Source organism: Cebidichthys violaceus, unplaced genomic scaffold, assembly GCF_023349555.1.
Source record: "Cebidichthys violaceus isolate CVI_PGR_0920_01 unplaced genomic scaffold, fCebVio1.0.p SCAF_44, whole genome shotgun sequence".
Classification (NCBI taxonomy): domain Eukaryota; kingdom Metazoa; phylum Chordata; class Actinopteri; order Perciformes; family Stichaeidae; genus Cebidichthys; species Cebidichthys violaceus.
In genome coordinates this window covers 882,679-910,601 of record NW_027176639.1, presented here as the reverse complement: position 1 = coordinate 910,601, position 27,923 = coordinate 882,679, and the positions used below count along the sequence as shown (strand labels likewise).

General features: G+C 46.4%; 1 protein-coding gene across 3 annotated transcripts; it reads left to right on the top strand.

The window, feature by feature from the left end:
• Window positions 1–1,141: 1,141 nt before the first annotated feature.
• Window positions 1,142–26,579, top strand: myh11a (myosin, heavy chain 11a, smooth muscle). 3 transcript variants are annotated; one of them, XM_068729138.1, is made up of 43 exons: window positions 1,142–1,248; window positions 4,828–5,192; window positions 5,539–5,695; window positions 10,261–10,288; window positions 12,842–12,941; window positions 13,055–13,081; window positions 14,875–14,967; window positions 15,056–15,119; window positions 15,417–15,515; window positions 15,665–15,808; window positions 15,896–15,991; window positions 16,120–16,238; window positions 16,355–16,507; window positions 16,667–16,840; window positions 17,003–17,176; window positions 17,286–17,400; window positions 17,574–17,767; window positions 18,026–18,147; window positions 18,253–18,322; window positions 18,413–18,573; window positions 18,738–18,846; window positions 19,025–19,156; window positions 19,275–19,481; window positions 19,597–19,734; window positions 19,844–19,967; window positions 20,079–20,250; window positions 20,390–20,602; window positions 20,816–20,960; window positions 21,084–21,290; window positions 21,380–21,484; window positions 21,636–21,788; window positions 21,928–22,176; window positions 22,336–22,548; window positions 22,693–22,905; window positions 23,015–23,176; window positions 23,306–23,434; window positions 23,512–23,600; window positions 23,685–23,808; window positions 23,898–24,106; window positions 24,298–24,406; window positions 24,526–24,698; window positions 25,035–25,067; window positions 25,532–25,603. In XM_068729138.1, the coding sequence occupies exons 2-42, from the start codon at window positions 4,851–4,853 to the stop codon at window positions 25,057–25,059; spliced, it is 5,832 nt and encodes a 1,943-aa protein (XP_068585239.1). In that variant the 5' UTR covers window positions 1,142–1,248; window positions 4,828–4,850; the 3' UTR covers window positions 25,060–25,067; window positions 25,532–25,603. The 3 variants fall into 3 exon arrangements, with proteins under 3 accessions (XP_068585239.1, XP_068585237.1, XP_068585238.1); XM_068729136.1 differs by lacking the exon at window positions 25,035–25,067 and having other exon boundaries at window positions 25,532–26,579; XM_068729137.1 differs by lacking the exons at window positions 13,055–13,081; window positions 25,035–25,067 and having other exon boundaries at window positions 25,532–26,579.
• The last annotated feature ends 1,344 nt before the right edge of the window (window positions 26,580–27,923 follow it).

Genomic DNA, 27,923 nt, shown 5'->3' with positions numbered 1-27,923 from the left:
TTATATAGGAAGTTCCATTGGGAAGAAGGGATGCGACGGGAGAGGGAAGGAGGGCGGTAGAGCAGTTTGTGATAGTGGAATGCAATGTGCGTAACGATAGAAGACATGCGTGGGACGTACACTAACATCCATCTGGTAAATTATGAGTTATTTTACGGAGGGAGACCTCTCTGGAGTGGTTACAGAGAAGGGGGATTCCTGTGCTGGGGACAGCTTGCCTTATGAGGAGCGGGAACAGATTGCATAATCTATGGACCCTACAGGGAGCTTGCAGCCACTCCGTTTCAGTTGTTGTGCCTCCATCACATTGTTGTGATGCCTTTTTAGTTGAGTTTTTTTTTTACCCATCATTTTACCTGAGATGTTGTAAACTTTCCTGAACTTTCAAGTCATCACGGAATATTAAAATTAATATTAATATTGTTAATTCAAAATGAAGCCTCTCGTCTGTGTGGACCTTCTTCACAGAAGAAACTTGTCACAGTAGCACAGGTGTGATTAACGACAGTAACGATGACTGAATTCCACAGTGCATCCATCGTTAGTGTAATGAGTGACACCTGCGCTTCTCCTGCTATGAAACTGTTGCTATTACAAGTATACATTCAAAATGTTAACAGATTTAAAGTACAAAGCAGCACGGTGAACCTATATCATCACATGTTCTATTCACTGATGATTATTACTGATGCATTCTCACGTAAGCAGCATTTTAAGGTGATTTAATCTCAATAATCTGTCATTTATGACACGCTTTGCAAATCTAATATTAATCTGGAAAGAAGTAGCTCGTAAATAAACGTAGTGGGGGTAAAATATGTTAAATAAAGTTCAACTACCTTACATATAAACACACAGACAAACAAGTGCCAGTCCATTAAAAGCAGTGAGGAGAGCGCATTCACATCGTTTTTATTGTTATCAACATGTTATCAGCAGGACTCCATTCAACACCTCTTCATTCACATCCTTCCTGCCGGGCTCCGCAGTGCGCATGTCCTCTGCCTCCTCCTGCCCCGCTAGTGGATGCTGTCTGCCGCCGCTGCACGATGCTGGAAGGGAGGAGGAGGTCCAGCTCGTGCGGCTCCACCCTCGCGCAACTGTGCGCAGTTTAAATGGTAAGGTTCTGGATTTGACGGGTGTCACTTGGACTGTTCGTGTTTTGGAGTACCTCGTCAACGCCTGCCGCTCCAGACGCAAACTTTCCAAACCCAAAGCTCCCCTGAACGCAACGTTTCTTCTCATTATGTGAGTATATATATATAGATATATATATATATATATATTCTGCGCGAGCGTCGTTGTACAGGTGGTGATGCTGCAGTGCACTTGTCCAACCCTCAACACCTTGCTAACTTCCTTTGAGGAAGAGGAACTCCAGTTTATTATTATTATTTTTACTGTGTTTTAAAATGGTAGCTTTAAACATTGAACATGGTGCAAAGATAATTGGTATAAAATATGTTTTAGAATCAGCTTTAGCTTATTAGCTTACCTTTTTGACAGCTTGTTTGCATCACTTAGGTCTACAGTACATTATGCATTTACTTTAGCAACACTTTTAATTCATGCAGGACAACAGTTGTGTGTTTAATCAAGTGTATAAGATCATCATGCTGCGTTCACTGCACCACGCTGCAGTCGACAGTGAGGAAGTAAGGGGGAAGTTATGTCTGAATATCTCAGTAAAGAAACGGGCATGACACTAACAATGGAGTTTCCTGTTTTCCAAATATGGTTGTATAAAGCTGCCTGTCTGTCAAACAGCTGAAACTGTTGCAGCTGAAGATGCAGACTCTGTAGTGATGAAACCGATCAGTGGTGGTTTGTACGGAGTGTGTTTAAACATTAATGACAGTGATGTCCAGATTCTATTATGTGCTGTTCATCAGCTCAAACAACCTCCCCCTGTTTGGACTCCACTACCCAGAAAGCAGTCTTCCAGGTATTGCTCTCCACAACATGATAAACTGGTTCAGACACAGATGCCCGCACTGTGAAAAATGCCAAGACAAGGAATCTTTGCGCCGCACGCTTCAACTGATTCTTTTTTAACATCAAAGCATCTCTGAAAAAGAAGGACGTGATGTGTAGAGGGCTTATTTGGCTGCACCTTTTCTCTAACGGGACAAACCGAGTGTCGTCATTTGTCTGTTTTAGTCTTCATGATTTGATTGTTTTCATGCTGTAATCCGAATCGTCATGAATGCATTATGAAGGAGATAATAACGGGGTGAATGTTTGTGGAACGGCCAAGAGAGGAAATGAGTGAAATCCTTCACAGGCCCTGCTGGTGAACCTCGCTCACACACAAACAGAACCGGGTCACTCAGTCTTCCGGGTGACATCTCCACTTGTTTATTATCATTTTAAATAGAGATTCTACAATAAATCATAGATTTCTATCGTGTTCTTCTTCTTCTCTGCGTTTGAGAACATCTGATGGTGGTGAGGGAACGAATCCCTTCGTCTTTAACAGAAGTGTGAAACTGCTTTGCGCTGAACTAAGCAGATCGGTGGCATTTGTGCAAAAGTATTGTGAGTTAAAAATCGACATTTTTCAGTAATTTATGGTATGACTGTGAACACAGTATAGTTCAAATGGAGTATTGGTAGTTTAGTCTCATTGTAAATGATGCGTGTGATGACAAACAGAGCTTTGTGATCCTTAACATGGTTATCTTGTCAACTCCACTTCAGACAGCTGTCTTCAAGATACACTGACTGAGGACAAAGCTGTGTTGACACAACAGAGAGAGAGAGAGAGAGAGAGAGAGAGAGAGAGAGAGAGAGAGAGAGAGAGAGAGAGAGAGAGAGAGAGAGAGAGAGAGAGAAGCCACAGTGGTGAGGGAAGTTAAAGGGTTTAAGGAGGAAGGCTTTCATTTGGCTGCACATACTGTAGCACCGGGTGCAGAGACAGGAGAAGTCTGTTTACTTTTATCTGCAGAGAAAGCTGATCATCAAAGCGTCAGCTGGTCGTTTCCTCAGAACCTCAGCTCACTGGACTCATCCGCCAGCGCCGCAGTTTTTTCCGACAAAGTCTGTCTGTGTCTCCGGTTAATATTCATGCGATATATTTCAGTGGGTTCTGGGTGGTTTGGTTTTCGCTGGTCCTTTAGGTTCATTCTTAGGCTTTCTCTGGAGGTTTCAGCGGCTTTTTACATAGTTCCCACTCAATTAAAGAGTATGCCAGTCAGTTATGGATGGAGAGGGTGAAGTAACGGCCTGTGGACACGAGTGACTCATTGTCTGTAATCCAGAAACCATTCATCTTTCTACTCAGTAGTTCAAATGTAGTATTCGTCTCACAAGCAGACAAATGGTGCAGAACGTGCTGACATATTTAAAATGTGTGCCACCATGCTGTCTTCTTTACCGCAACAGAGTTCGGTTCCTGCACCGTTGCATTTCACAGTACTTTCCCACTGCAGGTTCTTCTCCCAGACACTTGTTCATAGTTTAGCCATTTAAAATGAGTGTCGCTAGGGACCCATATGAAGCATGATCGTTAAAGCCCCGTCCTCCTCATTCGTTCTGCCTCGCTGTTATCATTTTGAAGTAAACGACGAGGCCAGCAAGAGACATACTATTCCCTATATGGGCTTTGTTTGGGAGTTCACTTGCCTTGCTGTTTAGGTCCGCAGAAAAAGAGTCGTGCTCCAGAGAAGGGGCCCATATATGGTCATCACAGCACGAGACTGAAGCCTCCTCGCAGAGAGACAGGGAGGGAGAGAGAGAGAGAGAGAGAGAGAGATGGAGGGGGGAAGACATGGACAACATGGATGTTGTCAATTAAGCATTTCATGATTGAGTATGAGCAAAGGCCAGTGAGCATTAATGGTTTGGGGTTATTTCAGATAAGTCTGTTGTTTCTTTGGAGAATGTTTTGTTGCTGAGTTAATTAAAGTCTAAATGAGGGAGGGGGGGTTGTTTGTGCATCTCCCTAGTGGTGTGTGTGAATGTGTTGGGTTGTATGGGGGTGGAGGTCTGTGAGAATGACTGCACTCTGGAACTCTCCGACGGATGAAACATGTTAACTCTTTCAGTCACGATCACAGGCAGGAGGGAGCTTTAGCTTCATGTCTCCTATAACAATATTATGACCTCTCATCTTTCTAACCAACAATGGAACGTGAGATTGGCCGGAGAATCGGAGCAGCTGGGGCGGTATTGCAGTCGCTTTACCGCACCGTTGTGACGAAAAGAGAGTTGAGCCGCAAGGCAAAGCTCTCTATCTACCGGGCGATCTTCGTTCATACGCTCACCTATGGTCATGTGGACCGGGTCATGACCTAAAGAATTAGATCGCGGGTACAAGCGGCCGAAATGGGTTTCCTCAGGAGGGTGGCTGTCATCTCCCTCAGAGATAGGATGAGAAGTTCGGTCATCCGTGAGGGACTCTGAGTAGAGCCGCTGCTCCTTTGCGTAGAACGGAGCCGGTCGAGGTGGTTCGGGCATCTGGTGAGGATGCCACCTGGGCGCCTCCCTAGGGAGGTGTTCCAGGCACGACCGGCTGGGAGGAGACCCCGACGGAGGCCCGGGACCAGGTGGAGGGACTATATCTCCAAACTGGCCTGGGAGCGCCTCGGGATCCCCCAGTCAGAGCTGGCTGATGTGGCCCGGGAAAGGGAAGTTTGGGGTCCCCTGCTGGAGCTGTTGCCCCCGAGACCCGATCCCGGATAAGCGGTCGAAGATGAGATGAGATCTTTCTAACCCTAACCCTAACCCTGCCTCTGTTTCTTCCTATGTTAGTTCCATCCTCACTTCCTTTATTGTTCACTATTTTCTAAAGTTGCCATTCATTTTCAAAATGTTCTCCTCCAACAGTTGGCCCTTGACCACGAGGCAAAATGTCTAAGAAGGCCCCGACCGAGGACGAGAAGTTCCTCTTCGTCGACAAGGACTTCCTGAACAGCCCCATGGCTCAGGCGGACTGGTCGGCCAAGAAGCTGGTGTGGATCCCGTCGGAGAAGCACGGCTTCGAGGCGGCCAGCGTCAAGGAGGAGCACGGCGACGAGGTTCTGGTGGAGCTGGCTGACAACGGCAAGAAGGCGAAGGTCAACAAGGACGACATCCAGAAGATGAACCCGCCCAAATTCAGCAAGGTGGAGGACATGGCCGAGCTCACCTGCCTGAACGAAGCCTCCGTGCTGCACAACATCCGCGAGAGGTACTTCTCCGGCCTTATTTATGTAAGTATGCAGCGGAAACATGTAAACGCTCCCACAATCCTTCACTCACACCCTAAAGCTGTGCAACGACGCACAGATGTTTGTATCTATACATTTAAAAGCATTTCTTTTGACTTTATTGATTCCCAAATCCTAATTTCAACCTCATCTTCTAATGTTAATTCTAATATTTTCTACACATTGCATAATAATGCAAATACTGATCCTAAATAAGCTGTTTTTTGTGGATTTTGACAGTAATTCAATCTTTATCATTGCCTTCTGTCCCTGACTTGTTTAAGTCCTCCACAAACATGTACAGGGCTCGCACACACATCTCATCCACCTCGTGGTCTCTTTCTCTCAGACGTACTCCGGCCTGTTCTGTGTGGTGGTGAACCCTTATAAAATGCTGCCCATTTACTCAGAGAAGATCATCGATATGTACAAAGGGAAGAAACGACACGAAGTCCCCCCTCATATCTACTCCATCGCTGATAACGCCTACAGGAACATGATGCAAGGTAGGATGCTTCCACCACATTGCATCGACACACAAACAACATAAACTAGAAACACATCTTTCAGAGCTTTTGTGTTTCCAGCGCCGTTATCTCTGTGAGCACGGATGCATGAAGAGAGCTGGAGACAGCGTTGACGGCAGCGCCCCGTTCATTCCTATAAAAGCTGCTTGAATCAAAAACAAAACGGTGACTTCTGAGTATGAAATTAGACGAATCTTCCGTCTTTCTTCCTGCATCATGAGGTCCAGAGAGCAAGAGCGCTAGCGTTAGCTTCGCTCTCTCCTCCCAGCCATCGGTCCAGCCTTCTTCTTGGGCTCATTCACATGAATGAAAACAACTCCGGATTTGACTATTGGTGCATTTTACAACTGTTAGGACCGAATGATTTAAATAAGGGTTACTTGAGTGTTCATAACAGACGTAACAGACGTCTCTTCTCAACATAAGTCTATGGGGAAAAAGTCTTTTTGGGCCCCATGGCATCATGTGACAGACCTGGAAATTGTAATTCCACCGTTTGGCCACGTTTGGCTCTTCTTGTGGGCTCGGTCCAGACTTATCTTATCCGGTGATATCGGCTTCCAGAAACTCTCCACACACACAACCAAGCAAACTGTTTGTTGCAAGCTGCCCGCCTCACACGCCTCACACGCCTCACACGCCTCACACGCCTCACACGCTTCACACGCCTCACACGCCTCACACGCTTCACACGCTTCACACGCTTCACACGCCTCACACGCCTCACACGCTTCACACGCCTCACACGCTTCACACGCTTCACACGCTTCACACGCCTCACACGCCTCACACGCCTCACACGCCTCCAGGTGATTTGTGTCAGAGTGAAGCGTTTTGCTGCTATCTTTAAAAAGCTCGGTGCGGGTGAGCCGTGGTATTGGCTGCAAAAAGTCTCACTTCTGTCTGAGTGATGACAGCTGGCAGCGCTCAGCTCTGTCACGATGACAAAGCTGTCAGTGAAAACCACAGACAGGCCGACGCCGTCAGCCCGATAGTTTCATAGGCAGAGCGGCGTTTTTATGTATTATTATGCACTATTGTTACTCCACCTGCAAGTTCAATTCAAAGTGAGTTGTAAGAGAGCGAAAGGAACGGTATTTGAGAGTCAGTGTGTTGTAGTTGTGACGATCGTGTCTTCAGCAGAGTCCTGCTTACAGTAAATGGCTCCTGGATACGCCTGCAGCGGGTTTAGAGCAGCTGGTTTCCCACAGAAGCTGTTTCTTGTGCTTCCAGGGGGGGGGGGGGGGGTCGTGCCCACTGGACTTCATGTTGATGTGAGGACGTTTTCTCAGAGGAGTTGACATCTGGATCGGGAGATGGGTGGAGGGCTGTAAAACATTTCCTGTTTCAGCCGCCTCCCTGTCCTCACTCAGATATTCGAGAAAGGAGAGCTTAAAGTTCCCATTAAATGGGTTTGAGATTGTACTTTTCTGCAGTGGTTTGATGAGTTTCACAATGAAGCAGGATGTTTGGAGAGGACTTACAGTAAAGTTAGGAAGTAATTGTTTAGAGAGCTCCAAAGAAGGCGGGATTATCCCAAATCTTCCACAACCACACTAGAAACTGATATAACTGCTCAGACACTCGGGATGATATGGAGGATTTGACCCAGGACAAGCATAAACTTGCTTTTTCAATATACAGTATCAATAAACTTTATGTTTTTGATAGCTCAGTTTTGCATTTGCCTTCATGTGAATGCATAGTCATCGATCATTGATCCAAAACATTACAATATGTTGTTGTTACCTGCTGCACTGGTGTTCAGCATTTAGCCCAACACACACAAGCTAAGTGCATTCAGACATCGTATGAAGACTAACTCGTCTTAGGTGGTCTCTTTAAGTTGTTGTGTCTGTATTTTAAAGGTATTGATTCCTTAACTGGTGCTGAAACTACGTGTGAGTCTGGAGGCTTTTAGAAATGAGAAGTGAGAATAAATACAGCTGGACCAATATCCTGCCCTGGTCTGTGGATAGACACACTGTAACATCAGATTCAATGATTGCCTGCTTCCTTCAGCGTTGTCATTATTCGTCTCCTAAATCGGTTTTGGGCCTTTGAAAATGTGGATTTGTGATTTCTCTGACTTTGAGAATGTAACTGACACCCATACGTGTACGGTGGAGGATTTCAAGTTGTCCCGGCCGGTACACAGGACATGTGTGTGTGTGTGTGTGTGTGTGTGTGTGTGTGTGTGTGTGTGTGTGTGTGTGTGTGTGTGTGTGCGTGTGTGTGTGTGTGTGTGTGTGTGTGTGTAAACACGGTGTCACCAGTAAACAAGAAGGGGGAGGATTGATTGGTGTGTGTGTGTGGGTGTTTGGATTACACTTCTTCAGCTCATCCCTTTTGAAGATCCCATACAGCTGAGACTTGGAGAGTGAGTTACCGCCCAGAGCACGACGTGAACGTGAAAAAGAGAGTGTTTTGATTCGCTGCATTCATTTCAGACTAAACAAACCAGACGTCAGCTTGGGCTCACGACGTATGAAATGACAACCGATGTTTAAGATTGTGGGCCGGCTGTTCAGTTTCAGAACTGAAAACGTGCTTTTAAACTGATTTTTATGACAAAATACTAAGACAAGACGGCCAAAATGCCGAACGCGAGGCTTCAAAACGGTAGTCGGTATTCAAATCAATCGGAGACGTCAGGGTGACTAGACGACAGGGTGTTCTCTTCTTATACAGTCTATAGTCTACAGTCTATAGTCTACAGTCTATGGTCTACACTCTATGGTCTACAGTCTATGGTCTATGATCTATGGTCTATGGTCTATGGTCTACGGTCTATGGTCTATGGTCTACGGTCTATGGTTTGTGGTCTATGGTCTACAGTCTATGGTCTACAGTCTATGGTCTACAGTCTATGGTCTATGGTCTACAGTCTATGGTCTATGGTCTACAGTCTATGGTCTACAGTCTATGGTCTATGGTCTATGGTCTACAGTCTATGGTCTATGGTCTACAGTCTACGGTCTACAGTCTATGGTCTACAGTCTACGGTCTACAGTCTATGGTCTATGGTCTACGGTCTATGGTCTACAGTCTACAGTCTATGGTCTACAGTCTACAGTCTATGGTCTATGGTCTACAGTCTATGGTCTATGGTCTACGGTCTATGGTCTACAGTCTACGGTCTACAGTGTATGGTCTACAGTCTACGGTCTATGGTCTACAGTCTAATGTTCTAGAAGCATTATGAAGAACGTACATTCCAGAAAGAACCAGAAAGCTTCAGGATGGTCTCAGTATGAGTTATTTCAGTAAGTCTTTGCACCAAAGAGTCCTCAACTAGCAACAGGTTCAGACTAGATCTACACATCTATGAACCCTTTTGAGCCTTTATTGTGTCACACTGCGGCTGGCAGAGTTGTTATTGTTGATGTATTCGTGGGATTTCCCATGAAGTCGTGACTGCAGGATGTCCACACTGAGAGTCACAGTATGAGCAGTTCACATGTTAGAGTGGAAGTGGTGCATAACAGCAGCAAACCCAGATAACTCGCCTAAGCTTCCAAACATTCTTCCTGCAGTCTTGGCCGAGATCCCATTCTTCCCAAATTGTGCCTCAGCCTTTGATGTCCAGGAGAAAAAAAATTGTAAATTCCCGCAGGGAGTTTACTCTCCCTTTTAAAGGTTTCACTGCAGCAGGTGACTGCAGAGACATCGACACTCCCCTGTGTTCACATTTGGGGTTTTACTTAATCTGAACAATCAGTCTCAATCTCTCTCTTATTCTGTCTCTCTCTCTCTCTCTGTCTCTCTCTCTTTTTGTCTCTCTCTCTTTCCCCTCTGCCTTAATTAGGAAGTGCTGCATTGTGTGTGTGTGTGTGTGTGTGTGTGTGTGTGTGTGTGTGTGTGTGTGTGTAAGGAATGGATCCAGCAGCCAAAGTCAGGTTTACAGTTCGGGGCCGGCTGCACACTGTAACACAACATAATGAAATTGATGACGCTGCACAATGATGACGCTCTTCACTGTTTGAGGATGAGGAGTCGTTAGCAGTAAAGCTTTCAAGAGGTTTCATGTTGAAAACTGAGAGCAAATTTATCTTTTCTCTCCGCGGTGCTCCCTGTACTCCCTGTACTCCCTGTACTCCCTTTACTCCCCCAGGAGCACTTTGCATTGAAAGATACAGTTACAAGAAAAGCCTTACATGGACTCACTGTATTCTCCCAGGAGTATTTTTGGAGTCGATGTAATGACTCATTGCTCAGCACATTCAGAATTGATTTTCACGGTTAAAAATCAAAGTGTTTGTGGGAGAAACATGTTTCTTTAGGCACAGGGGAGCCAAGTTTAACACGAGGTTGATCTTTACTTCTGGAGAAAGGATTGCGCTTTCACCAGTGGTCAAACATAGGGGAATAAGAAAATAAAGTCCATGTGCTTGGAGCACATAATATAAAATTGCAGATTCTTTTGGTTCACCACATGACTTTTATGCCTTTACTAGTGATCTGGACGCTCGCTTGCCGTATATATTTGTGAATGAGTCGTCATAAAACCCGTCTAACGCGATGAACTTTCTTTGTGTCTGCAGATCGTGAGGACCAGTCCATTCTCTGCACGTAAGTAACAAAACCCGTCACCTCCAAACTCACCCTCTCTCCTTGACCTTTGACCTGGACGTCGCATCAACGGCAGAAGACAGTACTGCGTGTTTATCTGTGTGTTTGTGCGGAGGAACGGTTACATAGCGCTCTCCGGTCTCTCAGCAGCTCAGACTCGACCAGTAAGAAATCATTCATAACATAACTGTGATGTGTTTTGAAGATGGGCCTGGATTCAGAACGCTGTCGTTTGTTAGATAGCGTTGCAGTAAATTGCGTCGTATTCAAATGGAGCCAAACTTAACGAGCGTTAATGCGTCTCTTCTCAGACCCTCGGTCAGGAAGTACGCCCCGCCTGCTGATGGGAGAACCAGATTAGCTCTCCGAATGTTTGGGCTCCATTTTGTTTGTTTATTTTTCATTTTTTCAAACCAATTATTGAGACCTTTTGACATCCGTCGGACATCCCGGGATAAAGGACCTCATTTTGTGCAGCAGCAACTGCTTAATCTTTGGACTAGCCTGAACTTTACTTACATTACTAATTCATTAGTAATGTAAAATTAAAAATTGACGGATTACTATCAAAGAGCTGAGCGGTTTAACATCCAGGTCCCGTTATCTCCTGTATTAGTCGTGAGTGAGCAGAAGCACCGCTGCTGCATCCAGTTCAGCATCCAGTTGTCCCAGTAAAGGGGATCAAAGGAAGGAGCTTTTCCCCCTGAAGGCTCTCTCTACTCCACATTTTACAAATGCCAGGATGCCGCAAATTCTTTTGATCACATTAGACCATTTCCTCAAGCTCTCTTTGCAAGTATTTGTCCCGGTCTCGGTCTGCGGGGAGGGATTTGTTTACAGTGCTGGTGAAGATGTTCGATACGACTCGCTACTTAAAAGAAGTCTAAAGTTCTAAACTGTAAGTCCCATGATAGAACAGAGCTGACACACGAACGCGTGTCTTCTCTGTGGAACGTTGGTCAGGTCCACACAGTCACTCACAGGTCTCAGTTTGAGCTACAGCTGGGCTCATTCTCAGCAGGCCTCTGGAGCCATATATGGGAGAAATGCTTCTGGTGCGATATGTGGAATGTCATGTATGACATGCGCCTCCTGCATGTGTGTTTACATGCGTCTCATTGCGCCGCATGTTCTTCTTTGGTATCGTTTTTACAGCAATCCTTCATCTAGACCGGACCTCTTTAAAGCATGAGGTTTATAAGTGTTTGTTAATGTGTTGTCATGGGAGACTTGTGGAACTTTAAATATATGGCTTTCCTGTTTTATCTTTCATCTATTGTCATTGTACAGCACAGTGTTGTGCAAAGAAATGGAGTTTGCAGCAATTGCAGTGACACCTCGCTTGCTTTTACTAGCATTTGTGTGCATTCTAGTAATTCTAGCGGCGATTGTATTCCTCAAATTCCTCCTCACAGTAGCAAGACTTTGTCATGGGAAATAGCTGGAAGCCTGCTGCTAAATCCAGTCTTGAGATGTTGACATTTCATCTCAGCGGGGTCACCAGTTTCCTTGGTCTAATATCCACTGTGTGTGTGTGTGTGTGTGTGTGAAAGGCCGGGCTGACGGAATAGACATAGCGGCCGTAAAGTTGCAGGATGTTGACGATGAGGGCTCCCCTTCATTTAGCTGCACTGTAGGGATTTTCCTTCCCTCAGATGACTGAGGACATTAAGGACACGGTTTGTGTTGTCCGCTACAGGGTGAACACTCAACTCACTCTTTTAACGTCTTTAAATATTCAATATTTTACAAGAAGAAAACCTAACGTTTCTCAAAAATCATGATAAAACACATCTGAATACTAGCAGTATATGGTACTTCTGATGGAATTTTAATTATTTCAAATAATCGTGTGAGCGTCAGTGAAAGCTGTGCTGATGGTGAGCAGGACTTGCAGGAAGAGACAGCTTGATGGACCGTCTGGAGGAAAAAGTCCCATCAGAATGTCTTGTGCACTAACGGCTCCCTACAGTAGGAGCCTGGATGTCAAATGTCCTTACGAACCTGAACAGGACAGAGTAATTAGATTCCTCTCAGGGCTGCCAAGCCCTAACACATGGAGCATCGCACGCCTTTTATGGAGGGATGTCTCCGTGTGTTGAACTGCTGGCTGATGGCTCTGGTATCATTCAACGTCGTCTTTCTAAGTATCCCGGATCATTTTGTGGAAAGAATGTGCTCTTGCTTCTGTTTGAAAAGGTTCGAGTTATAAAACGCCTCTTAAAAAGGTAGTACAACTTTAACGCGTCCGTCGCATAACTCCTAATAATTTAGCAAATGTTATACGGTTTTATTCCAGCTATAGAAACACTGATTATGTTTCCATGAAGTAAACAGGTATGGATTATGAACGTGATAGTTGGTAAAAGGATCTGTGTGGTGGGCAGACTGAACAATAACATTATGCTTTGAGTCAGACATTGGACAGACAATTAAACTGGGTTATTGAACTGTGAACAGAGTACCTGTCAGTGCCGCTTATCGTCTTTGCTCTTTCTGTATCTTTTAATCCCCCCCCCCCCCCCCCCCTCTCGCACTTTTTTCCCTCCCTAGTGGAGAGTCTGGTGCTGGCAAGACGGAGAACACCAAGAAGGTCATCCAGTATCTGGCCGTTGTGGCCTCCTCGCATAAAGGCAAGAAGGACAGCAGCGCTGTAAGTATCCGCGTGAAGAGATCATGCGGTTGTCAGCCAGTTCCCTCACTCTTCAACATATGCAGGGAACTGCCCGCTTTAACCCTTTTTATATCGCCATTTCCTCCAAATAGCAACAATCAGGAACACAGTTTGCCTACGTGAGTAAAGGGGAATGCCTGGAGTGTGTTTTTGTGTGTGGTGTTCGTGTGTGTGTGTCTCTTCCTTAGGTTAGAAAAGTGCATGAAGGCAACGTCACCGAGTTACCCAAATGTATTGTTTCTGTTTGTAGTGATCTGTCTACACCGAGGGTCGAGATCCCAAATCGTACCGCTCCTGAGTTAGAAGGTGTTGACCCTAACATTCGTCGTGTCTGTAACTTACCCAACAACAGCTGATTTAGACTGCATGCCCGTCATCATAGTGCTGACGACTGTTCAGCGAAGGACGTGTGGTGCTTCTCATCCTCCTGAACCGGTTTACCGTGTTGAGTTTTGTGTCATCCATCCTCTTACGAACACCCTTTCACTGCCAGCGGAGGTGTGGTCGGAGCCTCCACCGGCAGTGACAGGGTCTCTCACGGATCAACGAGCACAGTGTGAGCATGCCCATGTCCTCTTGTGATCTATTAAACACCGACTTCCCCACCGTTCCCTCCTCCTCCTCCTCCTCCTCCTCCTCCTCCTCCTCTTCCTCCTCCTCTCACCTGACATTCGCCCTGCGGTGCGGCGTTCGAGTCACGATGAGTAAAATGGGGTCTCGGTCGTCTGACGAGGCGTTGATGGTTTGTGGTGTTGCTCTGTTCGTTGGAAGGATTCATTTGCGGCTCCAGTGTCTGCCACAGAGGAAACGATGTACAGATTGCCGTAAGACTCCGAGGTTGCCCCCGTACCTCGCCTGAAAAAGAAACAAGCATTGGGCCTGCAGTAGTTATCTACCTGAGCGTTTTTATTTACAGCATTTTAAGAACAATCCTTCCCGTCAGCTTTCTTTTGCTTTCTTGCCATTTTGCTGCACTCTGTTTCTCTTCTTTCTCCCAGTGGCTTTAATGAACGAGACCCTCCTCTCTGCTCTGCCAACTCTGAACTGCACCTCTTCAGCTGGTCTGTATCTTTCCAGTTTTTCCTTAAAAAAAGATTGACTTTTAATGAAAGAGTTTAGATAAATACCATCTCAAGTACTCACGATCAAGCTCTGTGAAGTTAGCAAATGTCTGAACATGTCCATCACTAATCCTCATCGTTGTTCTCGTCTCACCGTTGCCATTTTTGATCACAACGTTAACACAACACTCGTGCCCGTCTCCTGTTCGTGGCTTTAGCTCGTTTACAGGGCGGCTGAACGGAGTGTTTTTAAGGTAGAGATCTCCAGCACCTGACCGTGATGCTGGGCCGACACAGACCCCTTTGATCAGGTGGATTAGCTCGATGCAGAGTGAAGGAGTGTCTGCCTCATTTACTGACCATCACCCGGCTCCACCTACCAGTCACGCTGGAAACAAATCACACTCATTGAATGCAAATACTTTGGCCGGATTCTATCAAAGCTTTTGTAAATGTTAAAAAGGTTTAGATGCCTCGTCTCTCCTAACATGACCTCACTCGTCCATCTCTCTCTCTCTCTCTCTCTGTTTCCACACCAGCAACAGCAGCTTCTCCTCGTTTTAACACCTTTCAATACCGATAGAAAGGTCCTCAGGCCACGTGTCTGTGTTACGTAACATACTGAAGACAGTCAAAGAGGATTAGGAAGGAGCTGTACCGTCACATTAAAGCAACTTGTAGATTAACTCCTTCGTATTGTCGTTAACAGATCAGTGATAATACTCTGATCAACCTTCCCCAGCCCATATCCACCCTGAACCACTCCATCCCCACCCCCAGTGCTGCACTCCGCCTCCAGCCACCCGTCAGTGTGTCATTGTGATGTTTCTGTATACCACTGTTGTCACTAGGGGGAGCTGGAGAAGCAGCTTCTGCAGGCCAATCCCATCCTGGAGGCCTTTGGAAACGCCAAGACCATCAAAAATGACAACTCCTCCCGATTTGTGAGTTTGCTATTTTTATATCTGATGCGATTCTTTAGGGCCTGTTTTGTTGATCAGAGCATTCATTGTAACGTCTTCTGTCTTACAGGGTAAATTCATCCGCATCAACTTTGATGTGACCGGCTACATCGTTGGAGCCAACATTGAGACTTGTATCCTGTCTGTGGGGGTTTATCACGCTCTGGGAAAGACTTAAGAAGTAGATCTCATATTCAGTATCAGTTCTAATCCAAGAGGTGCATTTTCTTCAGCTTAAGTTTGCCTATAGTATATATATTTAACTATAAAGCCCTTATAAAATGTGTTTTATATGTATATGTAAGTCAAACAGGCAGACTAGACATGAAACAGCACTGAACATCTTCGCATGGGGCCTGAACAGAGCTCGATCTGGTCTATGAAACCTTCCTCGGTGTCCGTGTCTATTCTCTAACAGCTAAAACTCTCAGACCTGCTGGAGAAGTCTCGCTGTATCAGACAAGCAAAGACAGAAAGAGCTTTTCACATCTTCTACTACATGATCGCCGGTGCCCAGGAGAAACTGCGTGGTGAGTTAACGCGTAATCAGTCATATTACATCCTGCTGGACAGTTGCTGCAGGTTAACCCACCATGCGCTGTGCATCGTCACTGTCACGTTCACAGAACGTTAATCGGTCATTCGTGAAATGTTTGACGTCGTGCGCTGTATTTTTCAGAGGAGCTTCTTCTGGAGTCCTTCAGCAATTACCGCTTCCTCAGTTCGGGTCACGTCCGAGTCACCGGCCAGGAGGACGACGAGATGTACGAAGAGACCATGGAGGCAATGAAGATCATGGGCTTCACCGACGAGGAGAGAATCGGTATCAGCGAGCTTGACTCTGATGGGCCGCTTGGAGGTGCCACTGCTGTTTCTCTTTGATGCTAACTCTCATGTCCCTGTGTTTTAGACATCCTGAAGGTGTGCTCCACAGTCATGCAGCTGGGAAACATCGAGTTCAAGAAAGAGAGGAACCAGGAGCAGGCCACTATGCCGGACAACACCGGTCAGACACAACAACTTCTCACTTTTCTTGTTACCAATATAAATCTCACTCCACATCGTATCTACAGCAGTACATGTACAGCATTCTTGTGTTAAGTGTACCTACATATGTCTTCTCTCTCTCTCTAGCGGCCCAGAAGGTGTGTCACCTGCAGGGCATCAATGTGACAGACTTTACCCGTGCCATCCTCACCCCTCGGATCAAAGTGGGCAGAGAGGTGGTGCAGAAGGCCCAGACCAAAGAGCAGGTACTACAGGAAGTGCACTGTGCGAAACACTAAGAACTAACAATACAAATACGTCATTCAATGAGCACATCCCAGCCCTGTCGTGTAGATATTTACGGTTGATGTGTATTTGTTAGGCGGACTTTGCTACTGAAGCCCTGGCTAAAGCTGTGTTTGAGCGACTCTTCCGCTGGATCCTGGGCCGAGTCAACAAGGCCCTGGACAAGACCAAACGCCAGGGAGCCTCCTTCCTGGGAATCCTCGACATCGCCGGCTTTGAGATCTTTGAGGTTTGGACATGTCGTTGAGTCAGACACTAATAAGCTGAGAGGGGTTACTTTTGTATGAGTCTATACGCTGTTTTATGTTAAATTCCTGCATATTATACCTGCAATAAACACAAAAGACACATTATATGTATGTTGAGTTCTGTTCTTTGGTTGTTGCAGGACAATTCCTTTGAGCAGATGTGCATCAACTACACCAATGAGAAGCTGCAGCAGCTCTTCAACCACACCATGTTCATCTTGGAGCAGGAGGAGTACCAGAGGGAGGGCATCGAGTGGAACTTCATCGACTTCGGCCTCGACCTGCAGCCCTGCATTGAGCTCATCGAGAGGCCGGTGAGTGGCCTTAAGACAACAGAAGCACGATGTCATTTAAACCCGCTTCAGTGATAGGTCAAACCAACTATGTTCTCCTGCCCGGCGCACATATGTGACTCAGTGTGACGCGTTTTCATTTTTCATTTACACGTTGGTTAGTAATCACTACATTCTCTGCAGAACAACCCTCCAGGCATCCTGGCTCTGCTGGATGAGGAGTGCTGGTTTCCCAAAGCCACAGATGTCTCCTTTGTGGAGAAACTCATGAACACACAAGGGAACCATGTGAAATTTGCCAAACCTAAACAGCTCAAAGACAAGACAGAGTTCTCTATTTTCCATTATGCAGGGAGGGTGAGTATGACTAGATGTGTGTATGATATGATAACGCATGATGATGGCGTGACAGCTGACATGTAAGATAAAATTTGTAAGAGAAGCTCAATTAACATTGATGTTGTAGGTGGACTATAACGCCATAGCCTGGTTGACAAAGAACATGGACCCTCTAAATGACAACGTCACATCGCTGCTCAACAACTCCTCCAGCCAGTTTGTGCAGGACCTCTGGAAAGATGGTGAGCCGTCTGGCTGCACAGAAAACCCGTTAACGTACTAAATTATTAAATTAAATATTTCAGTGCCGTGACACTGTTGAAGTTAGATTTTGCTGCATGTCATCCCCCTCGCTTTAAATAGGAACCAAACACTTTTTTTTCACATTAACATAACGATGTGTTGTCTATTTCAGCGGACAGGGTGGTGGGTCTCGACACAATAGCCAAGATGACAGACAGCTCCATGCCGAGCGCCTCAAAGACCAAGAAGGGAATGTTCCGCACGGTGGGACAGCTCTACAAGGAGTCTCTGGCCAAACTCATGACCACGCTGCACAACACCCAGCCCAACTTCGTCCGATGCATCATCCCCAACCACGAGAAGAGGGTAAAGAAAAGTGCAGTTTCGTTAACACCAGTAGCTTGGCAGGGCATGCAGTCTGTGATGAAATAACTTGTTTGCCCGGACATCATGTTCAACAGGAGGCAGCTGTCACCCGTCTTTACGTGTTCCTAAACCCGTAACATGATTTATATAACATGAAAACAAATGTGCACATGAAGCAGTAACCGTGCAGTATTTTGTGATACGTGTGATCCCTTCATGAAACCCAGTGTATTCAGACTTGAATCCTGTTCCTCTCAGGCCGGGAAGCTGGACGCGTACCTGGTCCTGGAGCAGCTGAGGTGCAACGGTGTGTTGGAGGGGATCAGAATTTGCCGACAAGGATTTCCCAACAGAATCGTCTTCCAGGAGTTTCGCCAGCGGTGAGTGGGATTTGAGGAGACCCACTAACTTTATAAAGTGTCACTAAAGATTATGATATTTGTAAACCTTACTAAGCACATCTGTGTCTCGTTCCTGTCTCATAGTTATGAGATCCTGGCTGCCAGTGCTATCCCCAAAGGTTTCATGGACGGCAAACAAGCCTGCTGCCTCATGGTAAACACATAAGTTCACAAAATGTCCATTTTTCCAGTTTGAATGCACTGTGTGAGCCTCCTTTTTCTCACCGATCTCCCGTCTGTGCAGATCAAGCATCTGGACTTGGACCCCAACCTGTACAGGATCGGACAGAGTAAGATCTTCTTCCGCACAGGAGTGCTGGCCCAGCTGGAGGAGGAGAGAGATCTGAAGATCACTGTGGTCATCATCGCTTTCCAGTCCCAGGCTAGAGGGTTCCTGGCCAGAAAGTATGAATACACAAGCCTCCTCTCACTTATGTCTTTTAGACAGTATTTTGTAACAGTAGAGGAGGCTTTCATAACTTCTTTTATACTATATACTATGTACTATAACTTAGAAACACATTGCTTTGTATCATACATGGTATATTGGTTTCATTGTACTTCTAAAGGGCATTTGCCAAGAGGCAACAGCAACTCACAGCCATGAAAGTGATCCAGAGGAACTGTGCCGCCTACCTCAAACTAAGGAACTGGCAGTGGTGGAGGCTCTTCACAAAGGTCAGCTGATCATTCTGCAGAATAATGCAACAAAATCTCAGTACAACCCAGTTTTTTTTGTTTTTAATGCAGTGGTAGAATGAGTTCTTCATGAACTTTAGTAAATTACAAACTCAGCCTTATATCGCCTTTACCCCTATTTTTAAAATGCGATGATGCTCATCCTCCTGAACCACAGGTCAAGCCTCTGCTGCAAGTGACCCGCCAGGAGGAGGAGATGGGTCTGAAGGAGGAAGAGCTGCTGAAAGCCAAAGAAATTGCTTTAAAGACTGAATCTGAGCTGAAGGAGATCTCCTTGAAACACACATCGGTAAAGGACAACATCTTTTCAGTGTTTCATTTAATACATACAAGCTAGTAAGAATAAGCTCCTTTTAAAGGTCTACTAATGAAGCTGAGCCCAAGTTTATCTGATCTGTTTGCTCCAGGTTTTGGAGGAGAGGAACGCTCTGCAGGAGCAGCTTCAAGCAGAGACGGAGCTGTACGCCGAGGCTGAGGAGATGAGGATTCGCCTGGCGTCTAAGAAGCAGGAGCTGGAGGAGATCCTCCATGAGATGGAGGCGAGACTGGATGAAGAGGAAGAACGTGCTCAGGCGCTGTTGGTGGATAAGAAGAAGATGCAACAGCAGATGCAGGTCTACACATCTGCTTCTTGTTCTTAACTTAAGTGTTTCTTGGAGCTGCTATGTATGCTCTGATGAAGTGAGGAAATAGCAGCGGAAGGTGAATGCTGCCATATTGTTCTTGTAGGAATTGGAAGAACATTTGGAGGAGGAGGAAGATGCCCGTCAAAAGCTGCAGCTGGAGAAGGTTACCAGTGAGGGGAAGGTCAAAAAGCTGGAGGACGACATCTTGGTGATGGAGGACCAGAACAACAAGCTGCAGAAGGTAAGTGTGGACAAATGTTTGTATTGGTCAGTCACTTATTAAGAGAGTCACTATGTCAAAAGGAGAACGTGGATTTCGGCAAAGAGATTAGCTACTCTGTGTTTTGTAGGAGAGGAAGCTGATGGAGGAGAGGATTGCAGACTTCAGTTCCAACCTGGCAGAGGAAGAGGAGAAGTCAAAGAACCTCACCAAGCTCAAGAATAAACACGAGTCCATGATCTCTGAACTAGAGGGTAATCATCTGTTCTGGATCACCATGTATTAACCCCCTCAAAACCACGATGTCACAACCGGAGCTATACCAAATATGTATTCTTATTGCTATCTCTCTGCTGTACTCGTAGTCCGCTTGAAAAAGGAAGAGAAGGGTCGACAGGAGCTGGATAAGGCTAAGCGTAAGTTGGAAGCGGAGTCGAATGACATGCAAGAGCAGATAGCCGACCTGCAGGCCCAGATCGCTGACCTCAAAGCCCAGCTCGCAAAGAAGGAGGAGGAGTTACAGAACGCCTTGGCCAGGTAACGTCCACAGAAGGGACAAAAGTAGAACCCATTTACAGCTTTCATCTACAGTACGCCTGAATCTACAAAGCCCACAGCAACTCAATTCATCGGAGGCAGAGTAGCACTTCAACGTTTAACTCTTCTTCCTCCTCAGGTTAGAAGACGAGACGGCTCAGAAGAACAATGCTCTGAAGAAGATCAGAGAGCTGGAGGGACACATCTCCGACCTGCAGGAGGACCTCGACTCTGAGCGGGCGGCTAGGAACAAAGCAGAGAAGATCAAACGGGACCTCGGGGAGGAGCTGGAGGCCCTCAAGTCTGAGCTAGAGGACACTTTGGACACCACTGCCACACAGCAGGAACTTAGGTCGGTCATACGATACTGACATATACAAATATAATGATGTAAAATGAATACTTATGAAGAATGTAATGAGGTTTTTAGAGAAATGAATATTACATTGATAACATTGCCTTGTTCTTAGAACGTTCCTGTAGAAGAAAGGTGTAAAACAGAAGCGATAGCTTTGCCATATTTGTGAAACAAACAAACAAACATCTGCATGGTCCATCCATCCAGGGCAAAACGTGAGCAGGAGGTGAACCTGCTGAAGAAAGCCATCGATGACGAGAACCGGACCCACGAGTCCCAAGTACAGGAGATGAGGCAGAAACACACCCAGGCCGTGGAGGAGCTCACAGACCAGCTGGAGCAGTCCAAACGAGTACGCCTGCGTCGTTAATACAGTGTCAATTAGCTTGCTTATATAAAGTTCATACTGTTTCTGAACGGCAATCTTCCTGCAATACACAGGATATTGATCTCGCATTTTCTCTCTCCTGCTCAGGTGAAGTCAAACCTGGAGAAGGCCAAACAAGCTCTGGAGAAGGAGACATCCGATTTAACCATAGAGGTGCGCTCGCTCAACCAGGCCAAACAAGACGGGGAGCACAAGAGGAAGAAGTTGGAAGGTCAGGTGACAGATCTACAGTTGCGCTTCACCGACAGCGAGAAGCAGAAGGCCGAGCTGGGAGAGCGCTGCTCGAAGATCACTGTAAATCACTTTCACACTGCACACGCACAAACATGAACTGATGTGTTGAAAATGAAAGTCCCAGAAACCTCATCTTTGTCTTGATACAGATTGAACTGGAGAGTGTGACAAACCTACTGAATGAAGCCGAGGGCAAGAACATCAAACTGAGCAAAGATGTTTCCAGCCTTACCTCCCAACTCCAAGACTCACAGGTAACGTTTAGAGCTGAAACAGCACACGATATAAGCCCCATACAGTCTACATGTTCCCTTTACTTGTGACAATTAAATGCACTGCATAACGCTTCCTGGCAAAAGGTCAGAATCAAAGCATTGACATTTGACCTGGTGTGCGCTGCCACAGGAGCTACTGGCTGAGGAGACGCGTCAGAAACTGCAGTTCTCCACGAAACTGCGGCAAGCGGAAGACGACAAGAATAACTTGCAGGAGCAGCTCGAAGAGGAGATGGAGGCCAAGAGGAACGTGGAGAGACACGTGTCCACCCTCAACATCCAGGTCAGAGTTCAAAGTAGGGGTTGCTTACTTCAGTGACGTTTTACTTTAGGTGAGAGGATTAGTTAAAAACCTTAGAATACGAACAAACCTCAAAATAAAATGCATCAATCAGTGCCTTAAAGTCTTCTTGCGTCCACAGTTGTCAGATTCGAAGAAGAAGCTAGACGAAATGACGGGAAACGCCGAGCTGCTGGAAGAAGGTAAGAAACGTCTGCAAAGAGATCTGGAGGCAGCAAACACCCAGTTTGAGGAGAAGGCCTCTGCGTATGACAAGCTGGAGAAGACCAAGAACCGCCTGCAGCAGGAGCTCGAGGACACGCTGATGGACCTGGACAACCAGAGACAGAATGTGTCCAACCTGGAAAAGAAGCAGAAGAAGTTTGACCAGGTTAGCTAAATCACAAAACCGCTGACGCTAAGAGATAACTGTCATAACAATATATATTATATTACCTAAAAAAATTACCTGCGGCACTACTAGTTACGTTACTTTAGCATTACACCCCAACAACTGTATCCATGGTTTTCCCTCTTCTCTGGTCTCCAGATGCTGGCCGAGGAGAAGAGCATCTCCAGCAAATATGCAGATGAGAGAGACAGAGCTGAAGCCGAGGCCAGAGAGAAGGAGACCAAGGCTCTGTCCCTGGCGAGAGCTCTGGATGAGGCCCAGGGTTCAAGAGAAGAGCTGGACAGAGCCAACAAGGCCCTGAGGATGGAGATGGAGGACCTGATCAGCTCCAAGGATGACGTGGGGAAAAACGTTAGTGCTGGAACATTTTTTCCATTAAAAACACCACTGACTGACTTGACTGACAATACGTTTTTGAGGCTGAAAGTCCATGGTTTGACTTGATGCTATTTACACCAAAATATAGTAGTTAATGTGACTATATATTGATGGCAGGTCCACGAGCTGGAGAAGTCCAAACGAGGTCTGGAGGCCCAGGTGGAAGAGATGAAGACCCAGCTGGAGGAGCTAGAGGACGAGCTGCAGGCGGCCGAGGACGCCAAGCTGCGTCTGGAGGTCAACATGCAGGCCCTGAAAGCCCAGTTTGACAGGGACCTCCAGGGACGAGATGAGATGGGAGAGGAGAAGAAGAGACAGCTTGTCAAGCAGGTAAAGGGGTCGGGGGACCCTCGGGGTCCTTGAGTGGGTTCCAGGGAATCTTATCAATGGGGGTCCACTGGGATCCACTGATCTAAGCCATGATGAATACCTACTGCAGGTCCGTGAGTTGGAGACAGAGCTGGAGGACGAACGTAAGCAGAGAACCCTGGCGACAGCAGCCAAGAAGAAATTGGAGACAGACATGAAAGACCTGGAGGGACAAATTGAGACGGCCAGTAAGGGACGGGATGAGGCCATCAAACAGCTCCGCAAGCTCCAGGTGAGAGTGAAGGGACGGATGAAATGAAGCAGCAGCAGCATCTGATTTTAGATGCAGATATCATTCACCTGGTGAATAAATCCCATTCTGATGCACTCCTTATATTTCTGTTTCTCTTCCTCCCACCAGGCGCAGATGAAGGACTACCAGAGGGAGTTGGAAGACGCCCACGCTGCCAGAGAAGAGGTGTTAACCACCGCGAAGGAGAGTGAGAAGAAAGCCAAGGGTCTGGAAGCTGAGCTCATGCAGATACAGGAGGTAAGGCAGCAGATACCAAACGAGCAAATTGTTTCAAGAGGCTTGAAATAAAGATTTAATCTCTAGCATGTTTCTAGGATCTGGCTGCAGCTGAGAGGGCACGGAAGCAGGCGGAGGCCGAGAGAGACGAGCTATCTGACGAGCTGGCCAGCAACTCCTCCGGAAAGTGGGTGGAGAGTTCACCGTGGCTTTTGTCTGTGACATGAACGCCGCAAAACAACGTGATGGTCACACTTGCTTCTGTGTCCAGGTCCGCCTTGGCAGATGAGAAACGCCGTCTGGAAGCTAAGATCTCCCAGCTGGAGGAGGAGCTGGAGGAGGAGCAGAGCAACATGGAGATCCTCAACGACAGGCTGAGGAAGAGCACGCAGCAGGTGACCAGACGGTAGCAGCTGTTTGAGCCACAAAGGGCTCAGAATGTGCAGAGGCCTCACCCTTTTTTTTTTCCCTTGCATGCATACAGACGGATCAGCTGAACAACGAGCTGCAGACGGAGCGCAGCACCTCCCAGAAGAACGAGAGCGCCCGGCAGCAGATGGAGCGCCAGAACAAGGAGCTGAAGGCAAAGCTCCAGGAGATGGAGAACCAGGTCAAGTCCAAGTTCAAGTCCTCTATCTCTGCCTTGGAGGCTAAAGTGGCACAACTGGAGGAGCAGGTGGAGCAGGAAAACAGGTCGGGAACAGAGAACGTCTGATCAAATTCCATCTAAAACCTAATTGACAAGGAATTTATTTGCATCTTCCAGCAATAACCGTGGCATCAATGATATTGTGTCCTAAGCACACATGAAACTTCATGGTTCACTTCAAACAAACAAGCAGTTAAACTCGTGTTAACCTCTGAACTCGTTTGTCCTCTCTCAGGGAGAAGCAGGCGTCGGCTAAGACTGTGCGCCAGAAGGACAAGAAGCTCAAGGAACTGCTGATGCAGGTGGAAGATGAACGGAAACAGGCAGAGCAGTACAAAGACCAGGTACGATCACTCTACAGGCAACAAACGTCATCCATGGGTTTGAGTGGATGGCTATTTGGGGTCCAGCGCAGAGGGACGGTTAGCTCCAAGTCTGTACATTTCCTCTGTTCGCTCACCAGGCGGAGAAGTCAACTACCCGCATGAAGCAGCTGAAGCGGCAGCTGGACGAGTCAGAGGAGGAGTCTCAGCGCGCTACAGCCGCCCGCAGGAAGCTGCAGCGGGAGCTGGATGAAGCCACCGAGGCCAGCGACGCCATGAGCCGCGAAGTCAACACTCTCAAGAGCAAACTCAGGTAAAACGAAAAGGGCCAAAGAGTCGGTCTTTCCTTCCTCTTGGCTGGACGGAGTGTCGTTTCGTTTCCCTCGCGTCTTTCACCTTTTTTTAAATTCCTGTAACAATCAGGAGGATTGTCTGTGTGTTTGTCTGTCGTTTCACACAAAATAATTCAATTTAAGGAGCGATATCTGTTCTCAGGTCACGCACATTTTGGTGCTAAAGAGTCCGTTGTCTCTACAGTCATATTCACAGGGTTGTAAACACACATTCAAAGCAGTAGAATGTTGGTAGAATTTAGTTTGGCGGCTTTCACTGAGCACAAGCAAAACAATGGTGTCCATCTCTATTCCAGAGGCAACCCTGAACCCAAGGAGTAACACAGCAGGTACCTCTGCGCCTAAAAGTTGCCCCATCACCATTTCTTATGAACTTACCATAACTCTTCATGCCCCTCTTAATGCTATCATTTCTTTCTGTGAGCCTAACTGAGAGAAATATGGCTCATCAGCCTACCACGATTCCCTTGGACAAAACTAAAACGTTGGGCAGCAAGTGAGCTCTCCATGATGCCAATTTCTGACTGGTGGCCATATTTTCCTCAGAGCTTGGTTTAATTGCCATAAACCAAACTCATTTTCCTGAGCACAGGAGTCAAATGAGTTACAAAGATAACCAGCGTGCTTAAATCTGTAACCAAAGCACAACTGTACATTCTGTATTTCATCAACACAAGAGTTGTTTTCAAACTTTAACCAGCTCAAAAGGCTGTCAGATAACCGCTCCTCTGACTGCTGGGATGTGTGCCTGTCTGTGTCCCCGTGTCCCGTGTCCTGTGTCTATGTCTTCTAGGCGTGGAAACGAGCCCTCCTTTGGCGTCGCAACTCGGCGTATGGGCGGCGGCGGCGGCCGACGGGTGGTCGAAGACGCCTCCGAGGAGGAGGCCGACTCCCAAGGCGACTTCAACGGAACCAAGTCAGCGGAGTGAGGGACGTCAAATAACCAGATATCAGAATTACTAATTAACAAGAGAATAACTTCAACGCCCATTACGCCGTCTTGCTCTTCCATATAACTTCCAAAATATATATTTTCTCAAACTTCCAATCGTGTACCGACCTATCGTCTTGTTTCAGAGCACTTTTTCTTCATACGCAATAATCAGAAGGACATGACATCGTCGAGAGGGGTTGTTTTTGGTGGCTATGCTGATGTGTGATTTGCTGTTTAAGTTACACTGTTTTCTACTGCACTGAATGACCGATTCCTTTTTATGCAAGTTTTTGTACACAAACAGGTGCCTCTAATTACCACGCTAACCTGCCAGCAAAGCCTCGAGTCTCCATAATAAGCCACCACAACTTAAAGCATCATGTAAATCTATGGATACGGGTCTGTATCTACTACGAGCGACTGTCGTCCCGTTTGCCTGTGACTGCTGTCTGTCGAGAGCGGCGCCGACTGATCGGACGTGTAGAAAGACGTTTCTCTACTCCAGTCTGCATCCGGTCGGCGCTGCCGTTTGTATCCCAACAAAAGAAATATTTAGCCGTTAAACATTTAAAGTCACAGTTTTATATCATTTGCACCTTTCTTGTGCCCAGACGTGTTCTGATTACTTATCCTCAAGCTCAAGAATGTTTTAGGTTAGACCAGGTTTGGGGCATAGCCTCAACTATAAACTCACCACATTTCAGTATCGAGCGTCGTCGTTTTCCCCCCCTTCTGTCCCGATTTACTGTACATGTTGAAAAAGCCCCCCCCCCCCCCCCCCGATTACCCAGAAGCCAACTCATTCCCATCATGTTCTATGTAATCGACTGACGTTTACATGACACCAATCGTATCGTATTTACTGTTGAACCACCTGCACAAGAAATAAAGATCTTTAAACAAACAATTGATTTTTCTCCTTTTTATTCTATTTTCCCGTCTTGGTCAGTAACGTCAAAAAGATCCTCAGAACATTCTCATCCGTTCAGTTCAATAGAAAAACAACTGTGAACCAACAGGGTAACAGTTGGGTTTAGTACCTCAGGCACATACAGTTTACAGTCCAAATACAGAGGCGCTGCTGTATGCAAACACCCAGTACACAGTGGTCGTGGATTACAGTCATCTCCTGTTAATTCAAGGGAGGTTAAAACAGCACAGAGAGGAAATCCAGTTCAATGGACACACAGGCGACACCACAATGTGGTATTCCAACACGTCCTGTACTAGCTGATAAATAAGCTGCTGGGTGGCAGTAGTGAGAAAAACATTTCAGGGAAAATTTCACAAATATCTGATATAAGTATATCAATAAACGCTCTATAAACCGACACAAATATACTCTGAACTGTGCTTATCTTTGACCTGTTAAAATCTGTTATTGCTCTGTACTGTTCCTCACTCGCCCGCCGCACAGCTCTCCATGGCAGACGGGAGGTCTCACACCTGTTAGGGATTTATTACCATACATTCAGTAGTGAACACCGCGCCGATCTAACTTCTACAATCAACCGCAATCATTAGAGAAGTTATTGGTAACGCAAAATCATAAATCTGCAGCGTGACAAACGAACATCTCCTCTCTGAGGCAGAAACTCTATTCCTGCACTCAACGTTCATCACCGGATATTAATGAGTCAGCTGAAAACAAAGCCTGTGCAACGGTAAGGAGGAGGCGATAGAACGAACCCGGGTCAAACCGGAACCCACGTGACGTGAACCAGCCCGAGGGGGAGCGACGTCGTCTTCTCTCATCCCTAGACGCCCGGCAGCACGAGTTCAACTATTTGAACCGTTCCGGCAAAGCGAGGAGGCGACGACAGCGATGAAGGCAGCGGCGGCTAAAGTACGACGACGACGGCTAAAGTTTCTGGAGCAGCGGAGAATACCGAGTCTCTTCTAGAAAACAAAATATCAGGGGGCTCGGCTGGGAAGAACTATTTCAATATCTAGCTCTCAAAACAGAGGTTCAGTGCTACATCATTCGAGCCCTTAGCTCACAGAATAAAAAAACTAAAATAATTAAGTTTCACCGTGTTTATTCATTATTTATTAATCATTCAGTACTTTTATCTTTGATCCATTTTTCAAAGCTTTGGTTTTGACTTCGTCATGAACAGTATTTGTACAATCTAAACCTCTCTTATAAATGATACTTCAGGTTCTTGGTCTCTCTTTTATCGGGGTCGTGTCCAGCGGCTCGTATTCGGCTCCCTACTTCCCGATCGCTGGACAAGAACAGCAACCGAAC